The sequence below is a fragment of the Mandrillus leucophaeus genome, unplaced genomic scaffold (genome assembly GCF_000951045.1).
Source record: "Mandrillus leucophaeus isolate KB7577 unplaced genomic scaffold, Mleu.le_1.0 Scaffold279, whole genome shotgun sequence".
Taxonomy (NCBI): Eukaryota; Metazoa; Chordata; class Mammalia; order Primates; family Cercopithecidae; genus Mandrillus; species Mandrillus leucophaeus.
Genome location: NW_012102909.1, coordinates 2,903,185 through 2,918,978, shown reverse-complemented (window position 1 = coordinate 2,918,978; position 15,794 = coordinate 2,903,185). Strand labels below are relative to the sequence as shown.

General features: G+C 37.7%; 1 protein-coding gene across 3 annotated transcripts in view; it reads left to right on the top strand.

Moving 5' to 3' along the window:
• The window catches only part of TIA1 (TIA1 cytotoxic granule-associated RNA binding protein), a 44,244-nt gene that overhangs the window by 21,717 nt on the left and 6,733 nt on the right, over window positions 1-15,794 (top strand). For 2 of the 3 annotated variants that reach the window (XM_011985028.1, XM_011985029.1), the window contains 8 exons: window positions 765-863; window positions 2,271-2,325; window positions 3,767-3,854; window positions 6,963-7,038; window positions 13,935-14,043; window positions 14,430-14,525; window positions 14,630-14,714; window positions 15,440-15,563. In XM_011985028.1, the coding sequence (XP_011840418.1) occupies window positions 765-863; window positions 2,271-2,325; window positions 3,767-3,854; window positions 6,963-7,038; window positions 13,935-14,043; window positions 14,430-14,525; window positions 14,630-14,714; window positions 15,440-15,563 (732 nt within the window). Of the gene's footprint in view, window positions 1-764; window positions 864-2,270; window positions 2,326-2,497; window positions 2,531-3,766; window positions 3,855-6,962; window positions 7,039-13,934; window positions 14,044-14,429; window positions 14,526-14,629; window positions 14,715-15,439; window positions 15,564-15,794 lie in introns of all 3 variants that reach the window. The other variant, XM_011985027.1, reaches the window with a different exon arrangement.

Here is a 15,794-nt window from a genome sequence, read left to right as displayed (position 1 = left end):
ATGACGGGGTATTTATAGCTATATATCCAGTTAGGATACCTAGTCATTAATACTAAATTATAGTACTATAGTATAACCTGTTGAAGAAAATAGCTACATATAAAAGCAGTGTGATTTTAAGTGTTTGCTTTTTTTTTTTTTTTTACTTTTTAATTATTTTAGAGACAGGATCTTGCTGTGTTGCCCAGGCTGGATTCAAACTCCTGGGCTCAAGCATTCCTCCCACCTCAGCCTCCTAAAGTAGCTGTGACTACAGGAGCTCTCCACCAGGCCTAGCTGTTTACTGTTTGTTTTGTTTTGTTTTGTTTTTTTGAGATGGAGTCTTGCTCTGTTGCCCAGGCTGGAGTGCAATGGCGTGGTCTCCGCTCACTGCAACATCCACCTCCTGGGTTCAAGCAATTCTGCCTCAGCCTCCCAAGTAGGTGGGATTACAGAAGCCTGCCACCACGCCTGGCTAATTTTTGTATTTTTTTTTTATAGAGATGGGGTTTCACCATGTTGGCCAGGGTGGTCTCAAACTGCTGACCTCATGATCTGCCTGCCTTGGCCTCCCAAAGTGCTAGGATAATAGGCGTGAGCCACCTCACCTGGCCTACTTTTTTAAATCTAAAATGTACTTGTGGAATGGACCATTCATTCTCCATGGCCTGATAACTTAGATGTATAAAACTTGGTTTAAGACTTTTTTTTTTTTTTTTTTACATAATTTTAAGGTAATGGGTGAATAAAGCTTAAAATTGGCTTTTGTGTTTCTTCTCCCACAGACAGCTGGAAATGATCCCTATTGTTTTGTGGAGTTTCATGAGCATCGTCATGCAGCCGCAGCATTAGCTGCTATGAATGGACGGAAGATAATGGGTAAGGTAAGCTGTCATAATTAAAGAAGGTGACTTGCACTGACAAAATTTAAGTTACATATGATTTTGTTTACTTTTTGGAAACATTAAACACCTTTTTTTTTTTTTTTTTTTGAAACGGAAGTTTGCCCTTGTTGCCCAATCTGGAGTGCAGTGGCACAATCTCAGCTCACTGCAACCTCTGCCTCCCAGGTTCAAGTGATTCTCCTGCCTCAGCCTCCCTAGTAGTTGAGATTACAGGCGCGCACCAACACACCTGGCTAATTTTTTGTATTTTTAGTAGAAGCGGGGTTTCACCATGTTAGCCAGACTGGTCTCAAACTGCTCACCTCAGGTGATCTGCCTGCTTTGGCCTCCCAAAGTATTGGGATTACAGGTGTGAGCCACCGCGCCTGGCTGAAACATTAAACACTTTATAGCAAAAGGTCAGTTATTCACATATAATATTAAAAAGGTGAGATAAGGCTTTTAGAGGCCAGAGGACTGTGTTTATGTTAGTATTTTCTTTTTTTTTTTTTTTTTTGAGGCAGAGTCTCACTCTGTTGCCCAGGAGGCTGGAGTGCAGTGGCACCATTTCGGCTCACTGCAAGCTCTGCCTCCTGGGTTCACGCCATTCTGCTTTGGCCTCCCGAATAGCTGGGACTACAGGCACCTGCCACCACGCCCGGCTAATTTTTTGTATTTTTAGTAGAGACGGGGTTTCATCTTGTTGGCCAAGATGGTCTTAATCGCCTGACCGCATGATCTGCCTGTCTCGGCCTCACGGTGGCGTAAGCTACTGTGCCTGGCTTTTTTTTGAGATAGAATCTTGCTCTGTCACCCAGGCTGGAGTGCAGTGGCACAATCTTGGCTCACTGCAACCTCCGCCTCCTGGGTTCAAGCAGTTCTTCTGCTTTAGCCTCCTCCTGGATAGCTGGGATTACAGGCACCCACCATCACGCCCAGCTAATTTTTGTATTTTTGTAGAGATAGGGTTTCACTATGATGACCAGGTTGGTCTTGAACTCCTTACCTCAGGTGATCCACCTGTCTTGGCCTCCCAAAGTGCTGAGATTACGGGCATGAGCCAGCAGCCTATATTAGTATTTTCCATGGTGGCCTGTACATGGTAAATATCAAAATATTTGCTGAATAACTCAAGCTTGGATGCTAATGGAAAAGAATGAAAGGGAAAAAAATGTGTGTACTTTAGGTAAGAAAGGTTAATTGAATGTTAACAGACATATAAAGATTAGGATTTGTCAACATTATTTCCCTAAATATAGGTCAGAAGATTAAGTATTGAAACTTGACCAGAGCTGGTATCTCCTTCAGTGTTTCATCTTAAACAGATATCTTCCTATCTTTTTATAGATGTAAATGTGATTTTGGGTTTTATTTTTGTGAAGTATAAATGGAGAAATTTTTTTTTAGGAAGTCAAAGTGAATTGGGCAACAACCCCCAGCAGTCAAAAGAAAGATACAAGCAGTAAGTATATTTTATGCTCTTTGAGCATTTGTTTTTATTATACCCAGTAGTTTTATTGTAAAGCCTATAAACATCATACATGTTTGCAGTAATGTTTTGATCGTTATCCTAAGATATGATTGAATGTGTTTGTGTTAATAAATTTAAGAACAAATCTAATCTTTGTCATCAGGTAGTACCGTTGTCAGCACACAGCGTTCACAAGGTAATTGTATCTTCTTAAACATAAAATGAAATCTCTTGAAAGGGTATTCACTAACCACCTGAGGTTTTTTTGTTTGATATTTGGGGGAGGGGGGGTGGGAGGAGATATTATTTCTATTTGTCTCTCTAGCAATATTTTTCTCCTTTCTCGGTGTTGACCAAGTATAGCTTGTCTGCTACTTTGGTGCTAGTTCAAGCTTTCTGATCCCTTTGGTGGCAGCTGATGCCTTAGAACTACTTTCACCAACTAAGGGGCAAAATATACCCTCCTTTCTTGAGGTCGCCATCTGGGCTTCATACCCAGATCTTCCAAATGCTTGAGTTGCTCCTCAAATTTTGTTTCCCAAAGAGCATTCCAAAATGTTGTTTAAGGCCTGTCAAATGTGGGTAATTTTTCTTTCCAAATATGCTTTGTCAAATTGATGTATGTGTCCATTTTAAAGTGTTGGTCCAACAATTTTGCATTTTTAAAGTGTTTCTTTTTTTGATAATTGTCTTTTTTAAAAACTTCAGATATGGGATGGTTATTTCTCTCCAATGCTTTTTTAATGGTTCTGATATAAAGTGAAGGGATTACTGTTTTCATTCTGTTGCCTTCAGTCTTAGTTCACTTGCACATGGATTCACATAAACTGAATGGTGTAATGTCTGGGCAACCAAAACTGTTGGCTTTTGAGAAAACTGTCAAATACTTTAACATCAAACTGTTGCAATGCAAGGTATTTCTTTGATTGTTCTTCACAAAATATGGTTAAACCAAGTATATATCATGTAGCTAGCTTCAGTAAATTGTGTTAACTGAGGCAAATCTAGTCTACATAATTCACAGTACCACTATTTTGTTTTAATTTGTAAAGCCTTAATATAGTGGTAAACTGAATAAAAGTAAATAATTATTATTAGAATGGTAACTAAGTCATTAAATTTTTTTGCAGAACTGAAACTTGTATATTATTAGTTTATTTTCTTAGACCAGTATAATAATTGACTGTAAATAGAAATATAAATGTCACTTTACAGTTAGATGTATCACAGTCGTTTCAGAATTTTTCCTATATTGTTACCTTGATTCATTGTTTAAAATTGATAGGATTTGTATAGATATAGGATAGTGTTTTATTTATACTTTATCATAAGTCATAATCATTTTAAGAATACTTTATTGGATAGATTTTAGTACTTTTTAAATTCTAAAGTTCTATTTTTCTTTTCACTTCCCCTTCCTTCCCCTTATAAGATCATTTCCATGTCTTTGTTGGTGATCTCAGTCCAGAAATTACAACTGAAGATATAAAAGCTGCTTTTGCACCATTTGGAAGAATATCGTAAGTAACAGAAGATAAATAAAATCCTTTTAATTAGAAACAATTATATGTAGACATAACTTGAAAATAATTGTGAATTTTGATAAAAGTGATAAAACATTAATTTTATCACTTGAATATAATGTATTACATTGTTTAGAGATCATTCAAGAAGTTAACAGCCAAAGATTGTTTTCCTATTGATGAATAAACCTTTGGTTTTCAATTATCTTAAAATCCTTTTTCAATTAACATAGCTCTTAAGAGACAAATTTGCCATTGTACATTTTATAGTTTATTATATAGGTATCAAGCTAGCTTGGTGACAGTCTTTAGTAAAATTGTGCTGTAACTAGGAATTTAGATGTGTTGGGCACTTCTATGATACCATGCATTTTGTGTTAGTATATTTTAACAAAAAGAAACCTTAACAATTCAACTTAAAAAGCAGTTGTTGAATATTATTTCCTAGATATTTATACTCTTTTAAAAAAACTGCTAACAATAATAGTGCCTTAATAATATTTTATGAAGCACTGCCTTGCCTGCACTTGTTATTAATCATACATTTTAGGCCCTAATGAATAAATACCTTACTTAAGATAGCATTCATCATAGAAGAACTTTAAAATTTTGAAAAGCATGCCATATTAGAGTAGAATAACAAGTTGTTTATAGTACTTTAGAGTAAATAGTTTAGAAACTTCTTCAGGATTTCCGGTTGCTTTATTATTTTCCACCTAGAAGAATAGTAAAAAGGCAATGCTAGCTGTGGTTTGGTTTGAATAGACCAACAGCAGAGATGAGATGAGGAGACTGGAAAGTAAATGCCAGTAGTATTGGTGATTAATTTTGGGAGCTTTCATTTCAAGTGTTACACTTCGTTGATTAGGGGATGACAGTGCATGTGACCAAGGGATTACCAACTTTAAAGGTGGTCACAGTATTAGGGCTTGTAAATGGACTTCTTTCAGATGAAATTTTTCTTTGTGAGACCTGATGAGGAAAATAAGTACAGCTTTCATTTCTTGATTGTCCCTCCTAATAATATCTTAGAATTTCAATAATAATTAGCTTGCTTTTGAATATCTGGACTAAGCCTTAGCCTTTGGCCTCTCAAGGGCTCTAAATCTCTATGCAAAATTTGGTGTTTTCATTTTGGTGTGGAAAATCTTTGTAAATTTTATCCTATTGTCAGAGTAGTCACAGGACCATAAAAGGATAAAGAAGCCTGATCTAGATCTTTGTTGCTGCTTCTCTAGAGAATCTTTTCAGAGAGAAATAAATATGAGTTGAATATTTTTCAAGGTTAACATTTTCTGAAACTTAAGAAAAAATTTTCTGACATTGTGAACAGATTAAGTAGCTATTTTATTAAATGCTTTGATTTTGATTGAGGTAGTTTTTTTGAAAACATGGGAATTTTAGTTTGGAATTAGGCAAAGCTTGTTTAACAGTTGGTGAGTTTAAGTGACCTTCAAATTTTAGCAATTTCATGATTTACAAATCATGGGTTATAATTTTTTCTCTTAAATATATTTCTGTATCATATTTTTAGTTTGTAGATTTTCTTATGGTCCCATGATTATTGGTGTATGCTTTTTTTTTTTCTTGGTAAGACCTTTAAGTTTCATGATTTTCAATTGAGATAATGTATAATGTTTGAGTTTTAGGCTATATAAGGAGTTAGCTTTCCTACATTTAAAGGAATCATTTGGCAGTCAGTAGCATATTTTCCTGATTTTTTGTTTTTAAAGGATAAGTTGATAACTATATATTGAAGGGTTCTCATGATATTCTCTAAAAAGTGCAAATATCAGTGCTTGATTTATAGATGTGTAATAAACAGTGGTCTGTAAAAGCATTTAGTATAAAAAATATGGTGCTTTCCCTTATATACAGCCTATAAACTCTTCCTGTTCCTTGAGTTTAAGGGTAGACTAACAAATTACAGTGTAGAAGAGAGTCAGCTACCAAATTAAATGCATGCGTACCATACAGATAATTTATTAAGTATTTTTACTTATTGAGCATTGACTTACATTAGTTTTCCCTTTTCACCACCACGTCTTTGTCATTTTGACCCTGAACACTTAATAAATCACTCAGATTGATCTAAAATATGCTTATGTATACTTTAATAGAAAATTACATTGCATGGCTTTCTGACTTGGGTTTTTGTTATAAAAGTGCCTGTTTTGTTCATGTGTCCTGAGAGAGCAAGCATTGTGACATACCTGACTAACTTAAAAGCAGATTGCCTGTGAAGCACAATTTGAGTCCAATTTTTTGAGGTATGGAGTTTTAGCTATCATGGCTGGGTTTTTACTCAATCTCAAATAATAGGGCTCTGGTTATTTTGCAGAGTGTCTCTGAAGAATGGACAGAATTGCCCTGGCTAACTACAAGCTACGGTTCACAGTGGATAAATGTTGGCGTGCTTTTTTACTTTCTGACTTTTTAAAATTTTGCTTTTATATCTTGTAGTTCCAATCAATTTTATATGAATGCTATTTTAAAATTCAGTGTAAAATCTTTTCTTGTCTAGCTTAAAACGTGTGTGTGTCTAGTATTTTTCTTCAATGATTTAACATTTCTGAAAATGTCAAGTTCTCAAAATTTAGACAAAAAGGGGGGTATAAATTTATCTGAAAAAATGAAATAGTTTAATTAGTTTAGGGAATATACAACTTTTTCATTCTTTTGGTTTCCAGTTTTCTTTTTTTTTTTAATGATTAGGTAGAATATAGTGTCAAATAAGTTATAAATTGCATGGTTAAAGAAAGCCATTCATCTAATGTCCTATGAACTTTATAAGTGGTTAAGTAGTTCATGTGAGTAGCTGCTTTCACCATGCTTAATATTTAAAAGTTTAAAAAGTGTTTTGAAGAGAGAGGCAATTTCTGTACAATATAAATAAACATATATACTTAAGTTATTGATTTGCATGTCTGTAAAATTAAGCCTCATTTCCTAATACATGATAAATTTTGTAGAATAAAAGGTGAATTTGCATTAAAGGTTCACTTTAATGAAGGCGAAACATGAGAATGAGATGTGTGTGAAATTCTCATTTGATATCCAGAGGACAGTTTGCAAACCTAAACTTCTGATTGTTTCTGATTTCAGAGATGCCCGAGTGGTAAAAGACATGGCAACAGGAAAGTCTAAGGGATATGGCTTTGTCTCCTTTTTCAACAAATGGGTGAGCTCAATCAGAAGTGCATGGACAATGCTTAAAGAGTAAAGAATGGAAGCACTCAGTTTTAATTATTAATCTTTTTAATCTGTTGTTTATTTACCCTCACTAGAAGATATCTTCTTCTGTTTTGTCTATTTAACATTTATTGGCACCTGAGTACTGGCATGCAGAGTACTGATGTTTTCAGAATGTAGACAGTAAAGTTGTTTAAATTATCAGCCAAAGGTAGATGTTGAAAATCTCATTTATGGATTTAATTCATTATCTCTCTAGTTTATATTCCCATGGTAGCTTAGAAGTAGCTAATAAAATACTGTCAGGAGGCCAGGCGCGGTGGCTCACACCTGTAATCCCAGCACTTTGGGAGACAGAGGTGGGTGGATCACCTGAGGTCAGGACTTTGACACCAGCCTGGTCAATATGGTGAAACTCTGCCTCTACTAAAAATACAAAAATTATCCGGGTGTGGTAGCGGGCGCCTGTAGTCCCAGCTACTCAGGAAGCTGAGGCTGGAGGATCACTTGAACCCAGGAAGCAGAGGTTGCAGTGAGCTGAGATCATGCCACAGCACAGCCTGGGTGACAGAGTGAGACCCTGTCTCAAAAAATAAGTAAATAAAATAAAATACTGTGATGGGTAGGAACTTTTTAAAAAATTATATATTACCCAGGTACAGTGGTTTATGCCTATAACCTCAGCACTTTGGGAGGCTGAGGAGTTTGAGATAAACCCTGGCAATATAGTGAGACCCTATCTCTACAAAATATATATATATTTTTATTTTACTTTACTTTATTTAATTTATTTATTATTATTTTTTTTTTTTTTTTCGGAAATTCCGAAAATTCAGCCGAGCCCAGTGGCTCATGCCTATAATCCCAGCACTTTGGGAGGCCAAGGTGGGTGGATCATTTGAGGTCAGGAGTTCAAGACCAACCTGGACAACATGGCAAAACCTCATCTCTACAAAAAATTAGCCAGGCATGGCGACGCATGCCTGTAGTCCCAGCTACTTGCGGGGCTGAGGCGGGAGGATCACTTAAACCCAGGAGGTCAAAGCTGCAGTGAGTCGTGATGAAGCCACTGCATTCCAGCCTGGGTGATAAAGTGAGACCCTGTCTCAAGAAAAAAAAAAAAAAGTTGAAAACGGTAAAGTATATTGAGAGGTGAAAACAATACAAGGTCAATCATGTACATGTCCCATCTACCAAAGATTTTTTTTTTTTTTTCCTGTAGGATGAGAAAATAAAAATTAAGAGAATTTATTTGGTTCTGAAAATTGTACTATTAATCATAGCATAATATTTTAGAAAGGTTAAAAATACTTTCTATAATGGATTAATAGCCATGATTAATTTGAGTTCCTTAGAGGATTGATTCATAGGTTTTAGGATGTTTTAGTGCAACTTAGGGAAATAAATTGGGGGTTTGGTGGGCTAGGAACTCGTTTTTCACATTTTCAAGATTGTGGACTATAGGATTCTGCTATATAAAAATCACTATTGAATGTGTATGTTGTATGAACTGGAGTCAAATAGCAAAGGATGTCTGTTGATACCTGTGTATGACCTCTGGAGTTGGCCAGAGGTGTATACAAATTCTGACAACCATTTTAAAACAGATGTAACTTTGAGTAAATAATATAATCTTCTATAAAATCTTCTATAAATTTCAACTTACGTAAAATTTGTGATACGTGCTTGGCTGTGTTATGCAGTGCTACAGCCCTGATTGCAGTTACCCCAGTCTCTCATCCTGTGTTCTACGTGCTAGGAAAACCACAATACTGATTGAGCTTAGCTTCTCTGCCTACCCCAAAATAACTGAATGTTGCTGGAAAAAAACTGAGTTCAAGTGGTTTTGCTCCTAATTTAATGGTCACACACTTTAGATGAGTACAGAGTACTGTCTTGGCAAACATGTTTCTCATCTTTCAACCACCAAATTTACATAAAATTCATCCACCTTCCCATTCTTCCTCCTATTATAGTACAGGAAAGGTCCTTCCTGTCAAAGGAAAAATCACTTATGATGTGTCCCCACCTCTCTTGCCTTTTCAAGGACTTTGAGCTTATGCTGCCGCTGCTTCATTTTTTTTTTTTTTTTTTTAAACAGCAGCTTTATTGAGATATAATTCAAGTATACAGTGTGGTTGGGTGCAGTGGCTCACACCTGTAATCCCAGTACTTTGGGAGACTAAGGCAGGCAGATTACTTGAGCCCAAGAGTTTGAGAGCAGCCTAGGCAAAATGGCAAAACCCCTTCTCTATAAAAAATGAGCCAGACATGGTGGTGCACACCTGTAGTCCCAGTTACTTGAGAAGCATAGGTGGGGGATCACCTGACCCCAGGAAGTTGAGGATCCAGTGAGCTGAGATTGCGCCACTGTCTCAAAAAAAAAAAAATTTTTATTTTTTTTTAAATATACAATTCAGTGGTTTCTAGGTAATTCACAGAATTGTGCAACTATCACCAAAATAAATTTTAGAATATTTTTACCACCCCAAAAGAAGCTACATGACTCATTAGCAGTCACTATCCTTTTCCTTTCATGCCCCTCCTGCCAGCCCTGAACAATTGTCAATCTACTTTGTGTCTCTAGATTTCCCTGTTCTCAACATTTCCTATAAATGGAATCATAATATGTGCTGTTCTTGTTGTTACTACTATCCTGTGTCATCACTCTATTCCTTCTCTACTGGATCATTCTCGTCAACCAAAAAACACCTAGGATCTCTCTCTCTCTTTTTTTTTTTTTTGGACAGAGTCTCACTCTGTCACTCAGGCTGGAGTGCAGTGGTGTGATCATAGCTCACTGCATTTTTGAACTCTTGGGTGCAAGCCATCCTCCTGCCTCAGCCTCTGGAGTAGCTGGGAACACAGGTGTACACCACCATGCCCAGCTAATTTTTTTTTTAAAAAAAAGGCCTGGCTCAATGGCTCACACCTGTAATCCCAGCACTTTGGGAGGCCGAGGTGAGCAACTCATGAGGTCAGGAGTTCAAGACCAGCCTGACCAACATGGTGAAACCCTGTCTCTACTAAAAACAGAAAAATTAGCCAGGCATGTTGGCATGTGCCTGTAATCCCAGCTGCTTAGGAGGCTGAGGCAGGAGAATCGCTTGAACCCAAGAGGCAGAGGTTGCAGTGAGCCGAGATTATGCCACAGCACTCCAGCCCGGGCGACAGAGCGAGACTCCATCTCAAAAAAAAAAAAAAATTTTTTTTTTTGTAGTAACAGTCTCCCTTTGTCGCCCAGGCTGTCCTCGAACTCCTGGCTTCCACCAGTTCCCCCACCTCGGCCTCCCAAAGTGGTGGGGTTATAGGCATGAGGCACCATTCCCGGCCATCTAGGATCTCTTAATCAAAACCACTGTTTATCTTCATATCCCTTCCCTACCTATATCCCCATTTCTCAGCTATAATTCTCAAGAGTTGTTTGCATATGCTTCCCTTTTATCTCCCATTCACAACCATCAACATAGATACATCTATGTTTTTTCTCCACTTTTTTGAGTGAGTAGTTTTATTTTTTTCCTGAGGAGCTGTATCAAAGTATCATAAACTGGATGACTTAGAACAACAAAAATTTATTTTCTCAATGTTTTGGAGGCATGAAATTCACAATTAAGGTGTCAGCATGTCCATGCTCTCTTGAAGGCTCTGTGGAAGAATCCTTTGTTGCTTCTTCCAAGCTTCTGGTGGTTGCTGGTAATCCTTGGCATTCATTGGCTTGTAGCTGTATAACTCCAATCTCTGCCTTCATCTTCACATGACCATCTTCTCTTGTGTATCCATATATCTTTTTTTTTTTTCTTTTGAGACAGGGCCTCACTCTGTCTGTCACCCAGGCTGGAGTGTGGTGGCACAATCACAACTCACTGCAGCCTCAACCTCCCAGGCTTAGGTGATCTTCCCATCTCAACCTCCTAAGTAGCTGGGACTGCAGGTGTGCACCACCATGCCCAGCTGATTTTTCTATTTTTTGTAGAGACAGGATTTCGTCATGTTGTCCAGGCTGGTCTTGAACTCCTGGGCTCAAGTGATCCACCTGCCTCAGCCTCCCAAAGTGCTGGGATTATAGGTGTGAGCCACCGTGCCCAGTCTAATCTTTACTTTTTATAAGGACTTGGATGTGGGGCCCACCTTAATCCAATATAACCTCATCTTAATTACTTCTGCAAAGACCCTGTTTCCAAATAAGGCCACATTTCACAGATACCAGGGTGTAGGACTTCATATCATTTTGAAGGACACAATTCAACACATAACATTAGTTAAGCATCTCATGGAGTTCGGACAGGTTAGTATGATAATTGTTTCTTTTTAAGAATGTACATTTCCTGCCAGGCACAGTGGCTCATGCCTGTAATAACAGAACTTTGGGAGGCCAAGGCAGGAGGACTGCTTGATCCCAGGAGTTAGAGACCAACCAGCCTGGGCAACATAGCAATACCCTGTCTCCATTAAATTTAAAAAAAAAATGCCTGGTAACCTAGTATGTGGACTCCGAATCCCCTCCCATTGCCTGTTGCAACCAGTAAAGGCCGTTCTTACCATAGTAAAAAAAAAAAAAGCCAGCTGTGTCGGTGCATGCTTATAGTCCTAGCTACTAGGAGGCTAAGGTGGGAGTATCACTTGAGCCCAAGGAGTTCAAGGCTACAGTAAGCTATGATCATGCCTGGATGACAGAATAAGACCCTGTTTAATTTTTTTTTTAAAGAGTTTCCTTTTCGTATCTCAAGAAAGGCCTTGAATTTGCCTGTTCCTTCAGTAGTAGGTTAAACTTACCTTTGATGTGTGCACACAAAAGTTATACCCCATTTACTTTTTAGTCTACTCTAAGCTGGTTTCACTCTCACTTTCTACCAATGCTACTGTATTTTCAAGGTCACCTCTTAACCTCTGTTTTCTTGGCTCCCTTGACCATACACGTTTGTGGCTTCTTCCTTCATCACTGGCTACTCCTCCCTAGTCACCTTAGCTAGTGATTATTCCTTTACCCATTTTTCAAGTTTTGCTGTTTTTAAGGGCTCTATCCTAGGCTCTTTAGTCTGCATGAATTTTGTGTCTTCAGTCTACTTCTCTATGTTCCACACTTACTAACAAATGGTCTTCATTTATATGTCTCACAGGCATCTCAAAGGTTTTTCTTAATGGAGCTTTTTGATTCTTCCTCAGACCTGCTCCCCTTTTCTTTACTAGTCTTTCTCCCCATTTCAATAAATGCTGTCTTTCCAATTTCTCTAGAGGAACCTAAGAGTTATCTTCGATTTCTCTCCTTTTGCTTGTGGCATCCCCTCCAGCCCCCATTATTTTGGCCCTGAGTTTAGGTTACATTCACTGTTACTGCAATGCTGCTGGCCACCAACACTTTTTAAAAATCTAGAATATTGCATAAGTTTCATAAAGTATCTTTATCCCCTTACTACCCATTACCCGAAGCCATTCTCCTCCTAGCACTAAGAGTGGCCTTCTTAAAACATAGGTCATGATGATTCCTTGCTTAAAATCTTTCAGTTTCATTCTCTGACATTCTGTTTTGCTCACTAGATTCCACTGAAACTAGTCTTTCACATGCTTCTTTCAGATGCATACCAAACTCCTCGAGCCTTAACACACTTTGCAATAGTTTTCTCTCCACTGGGGCTTTCTTCTCCATTGTTTTGACTTGGCTATCTCCTATTGCTCTCAGGCTCAATTTAAATGTCATTTCAGAAAGACCTTTCCTATTTATCCTGTCTGTAGTAGATCCTTGTGCCCATATTCTCGTATCTCAGCCTTTTGTTTCTGTCATAGGTCTTACCACAATTTGTAATTGCTTTATTTGTTCCCCACAAAAGAATGTAAGAGACCATATATGCTTGTTTACCAGTGTGTCCCTAGCTCTTAACTGTGTGCCTGGAACATAACTGTTCAATATTTATTTGTCGGATGAATGAGAAACCAAATATTGTTAACAAGCTTGTTAGATAGTTTAAAGTAAGATTTTCTTCTATAATAGTCTGAGTTACATGAACTTTATGATATCTACCTCATTAGGGCTTTTGGACTCAGGACCTTTTCAGATGATTAACGTTCCCACAGTTTAATATTCAAATAAGAGAGAAGTAAAAGCACCATTGGGTTGAGCATGCTGGCTTATGCCTGTACTCCTAGCACTTTGGGAAGCTGAGGTGGACGGATCACTTGAGATCAGAAGTTCGAGACCAGGGCCAGGCGCAGTGGCTCACTCCTGTAATCCCAGCACTTTGGGAGGCCAAGGTGGGAGGATCACGAGGTCAGGAGATCGAGACCATCCTGGCTAACACGGTGAAACCCCATCTCTACTAAAAATACAAAAAATTAGCTGGGCATGGTGGCGGGCGCCTGTAGTCCCAGCTACTTGGGAGACTGAGACAGGAGAATGGCATGAACCCGGGAGGCGAAGCTTGCAGTGAGCCGAGATTGTACCACTGCCCTCCAGCCTGGGCCACAGAGCGAGACTTTAAAAAAAAAAAAAAGAAGAAGAAGAAGTTCAAGACCAGCCTGGCCAATATGGCAAAACCCCATCTCTACTAGAAATACAAAAATTAGCCAGGCATGGTGGCGGATGCCTGTAATCCCAGCTACTCAGGAGGCTGAGGCAGGAGAATCACTTGAACCCAGTTGGCAGAGGTTGCAGTGAGCCAAGATCAGCCTGGGTGAGAGAGTGAGACTCCATCTCAAAAAGTAAATAAAATAAATAATTTAAAAATATGAAAAACACCACTGCATTTTAGGAAAGCTATCATATATTGTGTATTTTGTAAAGCATTTTCACTTAAACATTTGTGAAAAGCACCAAGTTTTCTCTACTGCTAAAAGTTGTTTAACATCAATTAATAGTGACTTCTTTATTGTTTCTAATGTGCGGAACAGGATGCTGAAAACGCCATTCAACAGATGGGTGGCCAGTGGCTTGGTGGAAGACAAATCAGAACTAACTGGGCAACCCGAAAGCCTCCCGCTCCAAAGAGTACATATGAGTGTAGGTGTATTGGAGAAGAAAAGGAAATGTGGAATTTTGGAGAAAAATACACTAGATTTTAAATGTTAGAGCTGTTCCCGGAGACTTGTTGCAGAAATAGATGAGAAGCAAATCAAGACTACTGTTCAAAAATGTACTTAGTTTTCATTTTTGTAATTATAAATGATATTATTTCTAATGTCAAGTCTCCTATTAAGTAGAAAATACTGGGCAATTTTTTAGACATTCGTGGGGGAGGTTTAATCCTGAACTGAAGTATAATATGTATAATATAAGCATTTTGATCAAGGTTAATGTTACCTTTACAGTAGTGTAGTGAATATTGCTTTTCTCTTTCTGTACATTTTATTTAATGAATTAAAGACATAAACCTTTTCTCTCACCAGCAAATACCAAACAGCTATCATATGATGAGGTTGTAAATCAGTCTAGTCCAAGCAACTGTACTGTATACTGTGGAGGTGTTACTTCTGGGCTAACAGGTATGGGAGCCTTCCCTGGGTGGCATTAATTTTTAAAGTGCAAAGCTTAATATTTGTAGGATTTTTATATAACTTAGTGTGATTTTTGTTTTTTTGTCTAACAGAACAACTAATGCGTCAGACTTTTTCACCATTTGGACAAATAATGGAAATTCGAGTCTTTCCAGATAAAGGATATTCGTTTGTTCGGTAGGGATGGTTTTTAAAAAAAAAAAACTTTTTTCTTGGTAATGTAACTGGAAAACCAGAAAATAAATAAAAATAAAAAATAAACTTTTTCCTCTGAAATATTTTTTGGATATTTACCTTGTTTTCTTAAAAATTTACCTTGGTTATAAAGAAGTTGAAATTTCGGCCAGGTGCGGTGGCTCATGCCTGTATTCCCAGCACTTTGGGAGGCCGAGACGGGTGGATCACCGTCATGAGTTTGAGACCAGCCTGGCCAACATAGTGAAACCCCTTCTCTACTAAAAATACAGAAATACAAAAATTAGCCGGGCGTGGTGGCACATGCCTGTAATCACAGCTACTCGGGAGGCTGAGGCAGGAGAATCATTTGAACCCAGGAGGTGGAGGTTGCAGTGAGCCGAGATCACAATCACTGCACTCCAGCATGGGCAACAGAGCCAGACTCCATCTCAAAAAAAAAAAAAAAAATTGAAATTTCTCTAGCATCTAGCATATTTGCCTCTGTGATTTTATAGCCCCCTCCCTAACACAAGGCCAATGAAACACACATTCTCAATTAACACAAGTTTTCCCAGAACTACAAGATCTTTGAAAAAAATAGCAAAGAAAATACACCATGTTATGCAAACTTTTACCTCAGACTCACCTTGATTTTTAAAAATTGGTTTTATTCATAAATATTTAAAAGAATTTGTATTGGTGATTCTTAATATTGTTTTCAATAGGTTCAATTCCCATGAAAGTGCAGCACATGCAATTGTTTCTGTTAATGGTACTACCATTGAAGGTCATGTTGTGAAATGCTATTGGGGCAAAGAAACTCTTGATATGATAAATCCCGTGCAACAGGTGAGAGGGTTCTTAACTTTGAGAAGTAATTGTTGGGCTAATAATGTTATTTTAAAGTGAAGATTGTTGATAATCCTTGTTAATAAGTTTCTAGCTAAAATGATAGTATATAAGGGCTCTTCCTACATGTATTATAGTTCCAGAATGGTGTTTCATGGATTGCAGTGGTGACATGATGAATGTGACCGCCTCAGTTGACTCATGCTCATACAGTGGATTTTAAAATGCTCC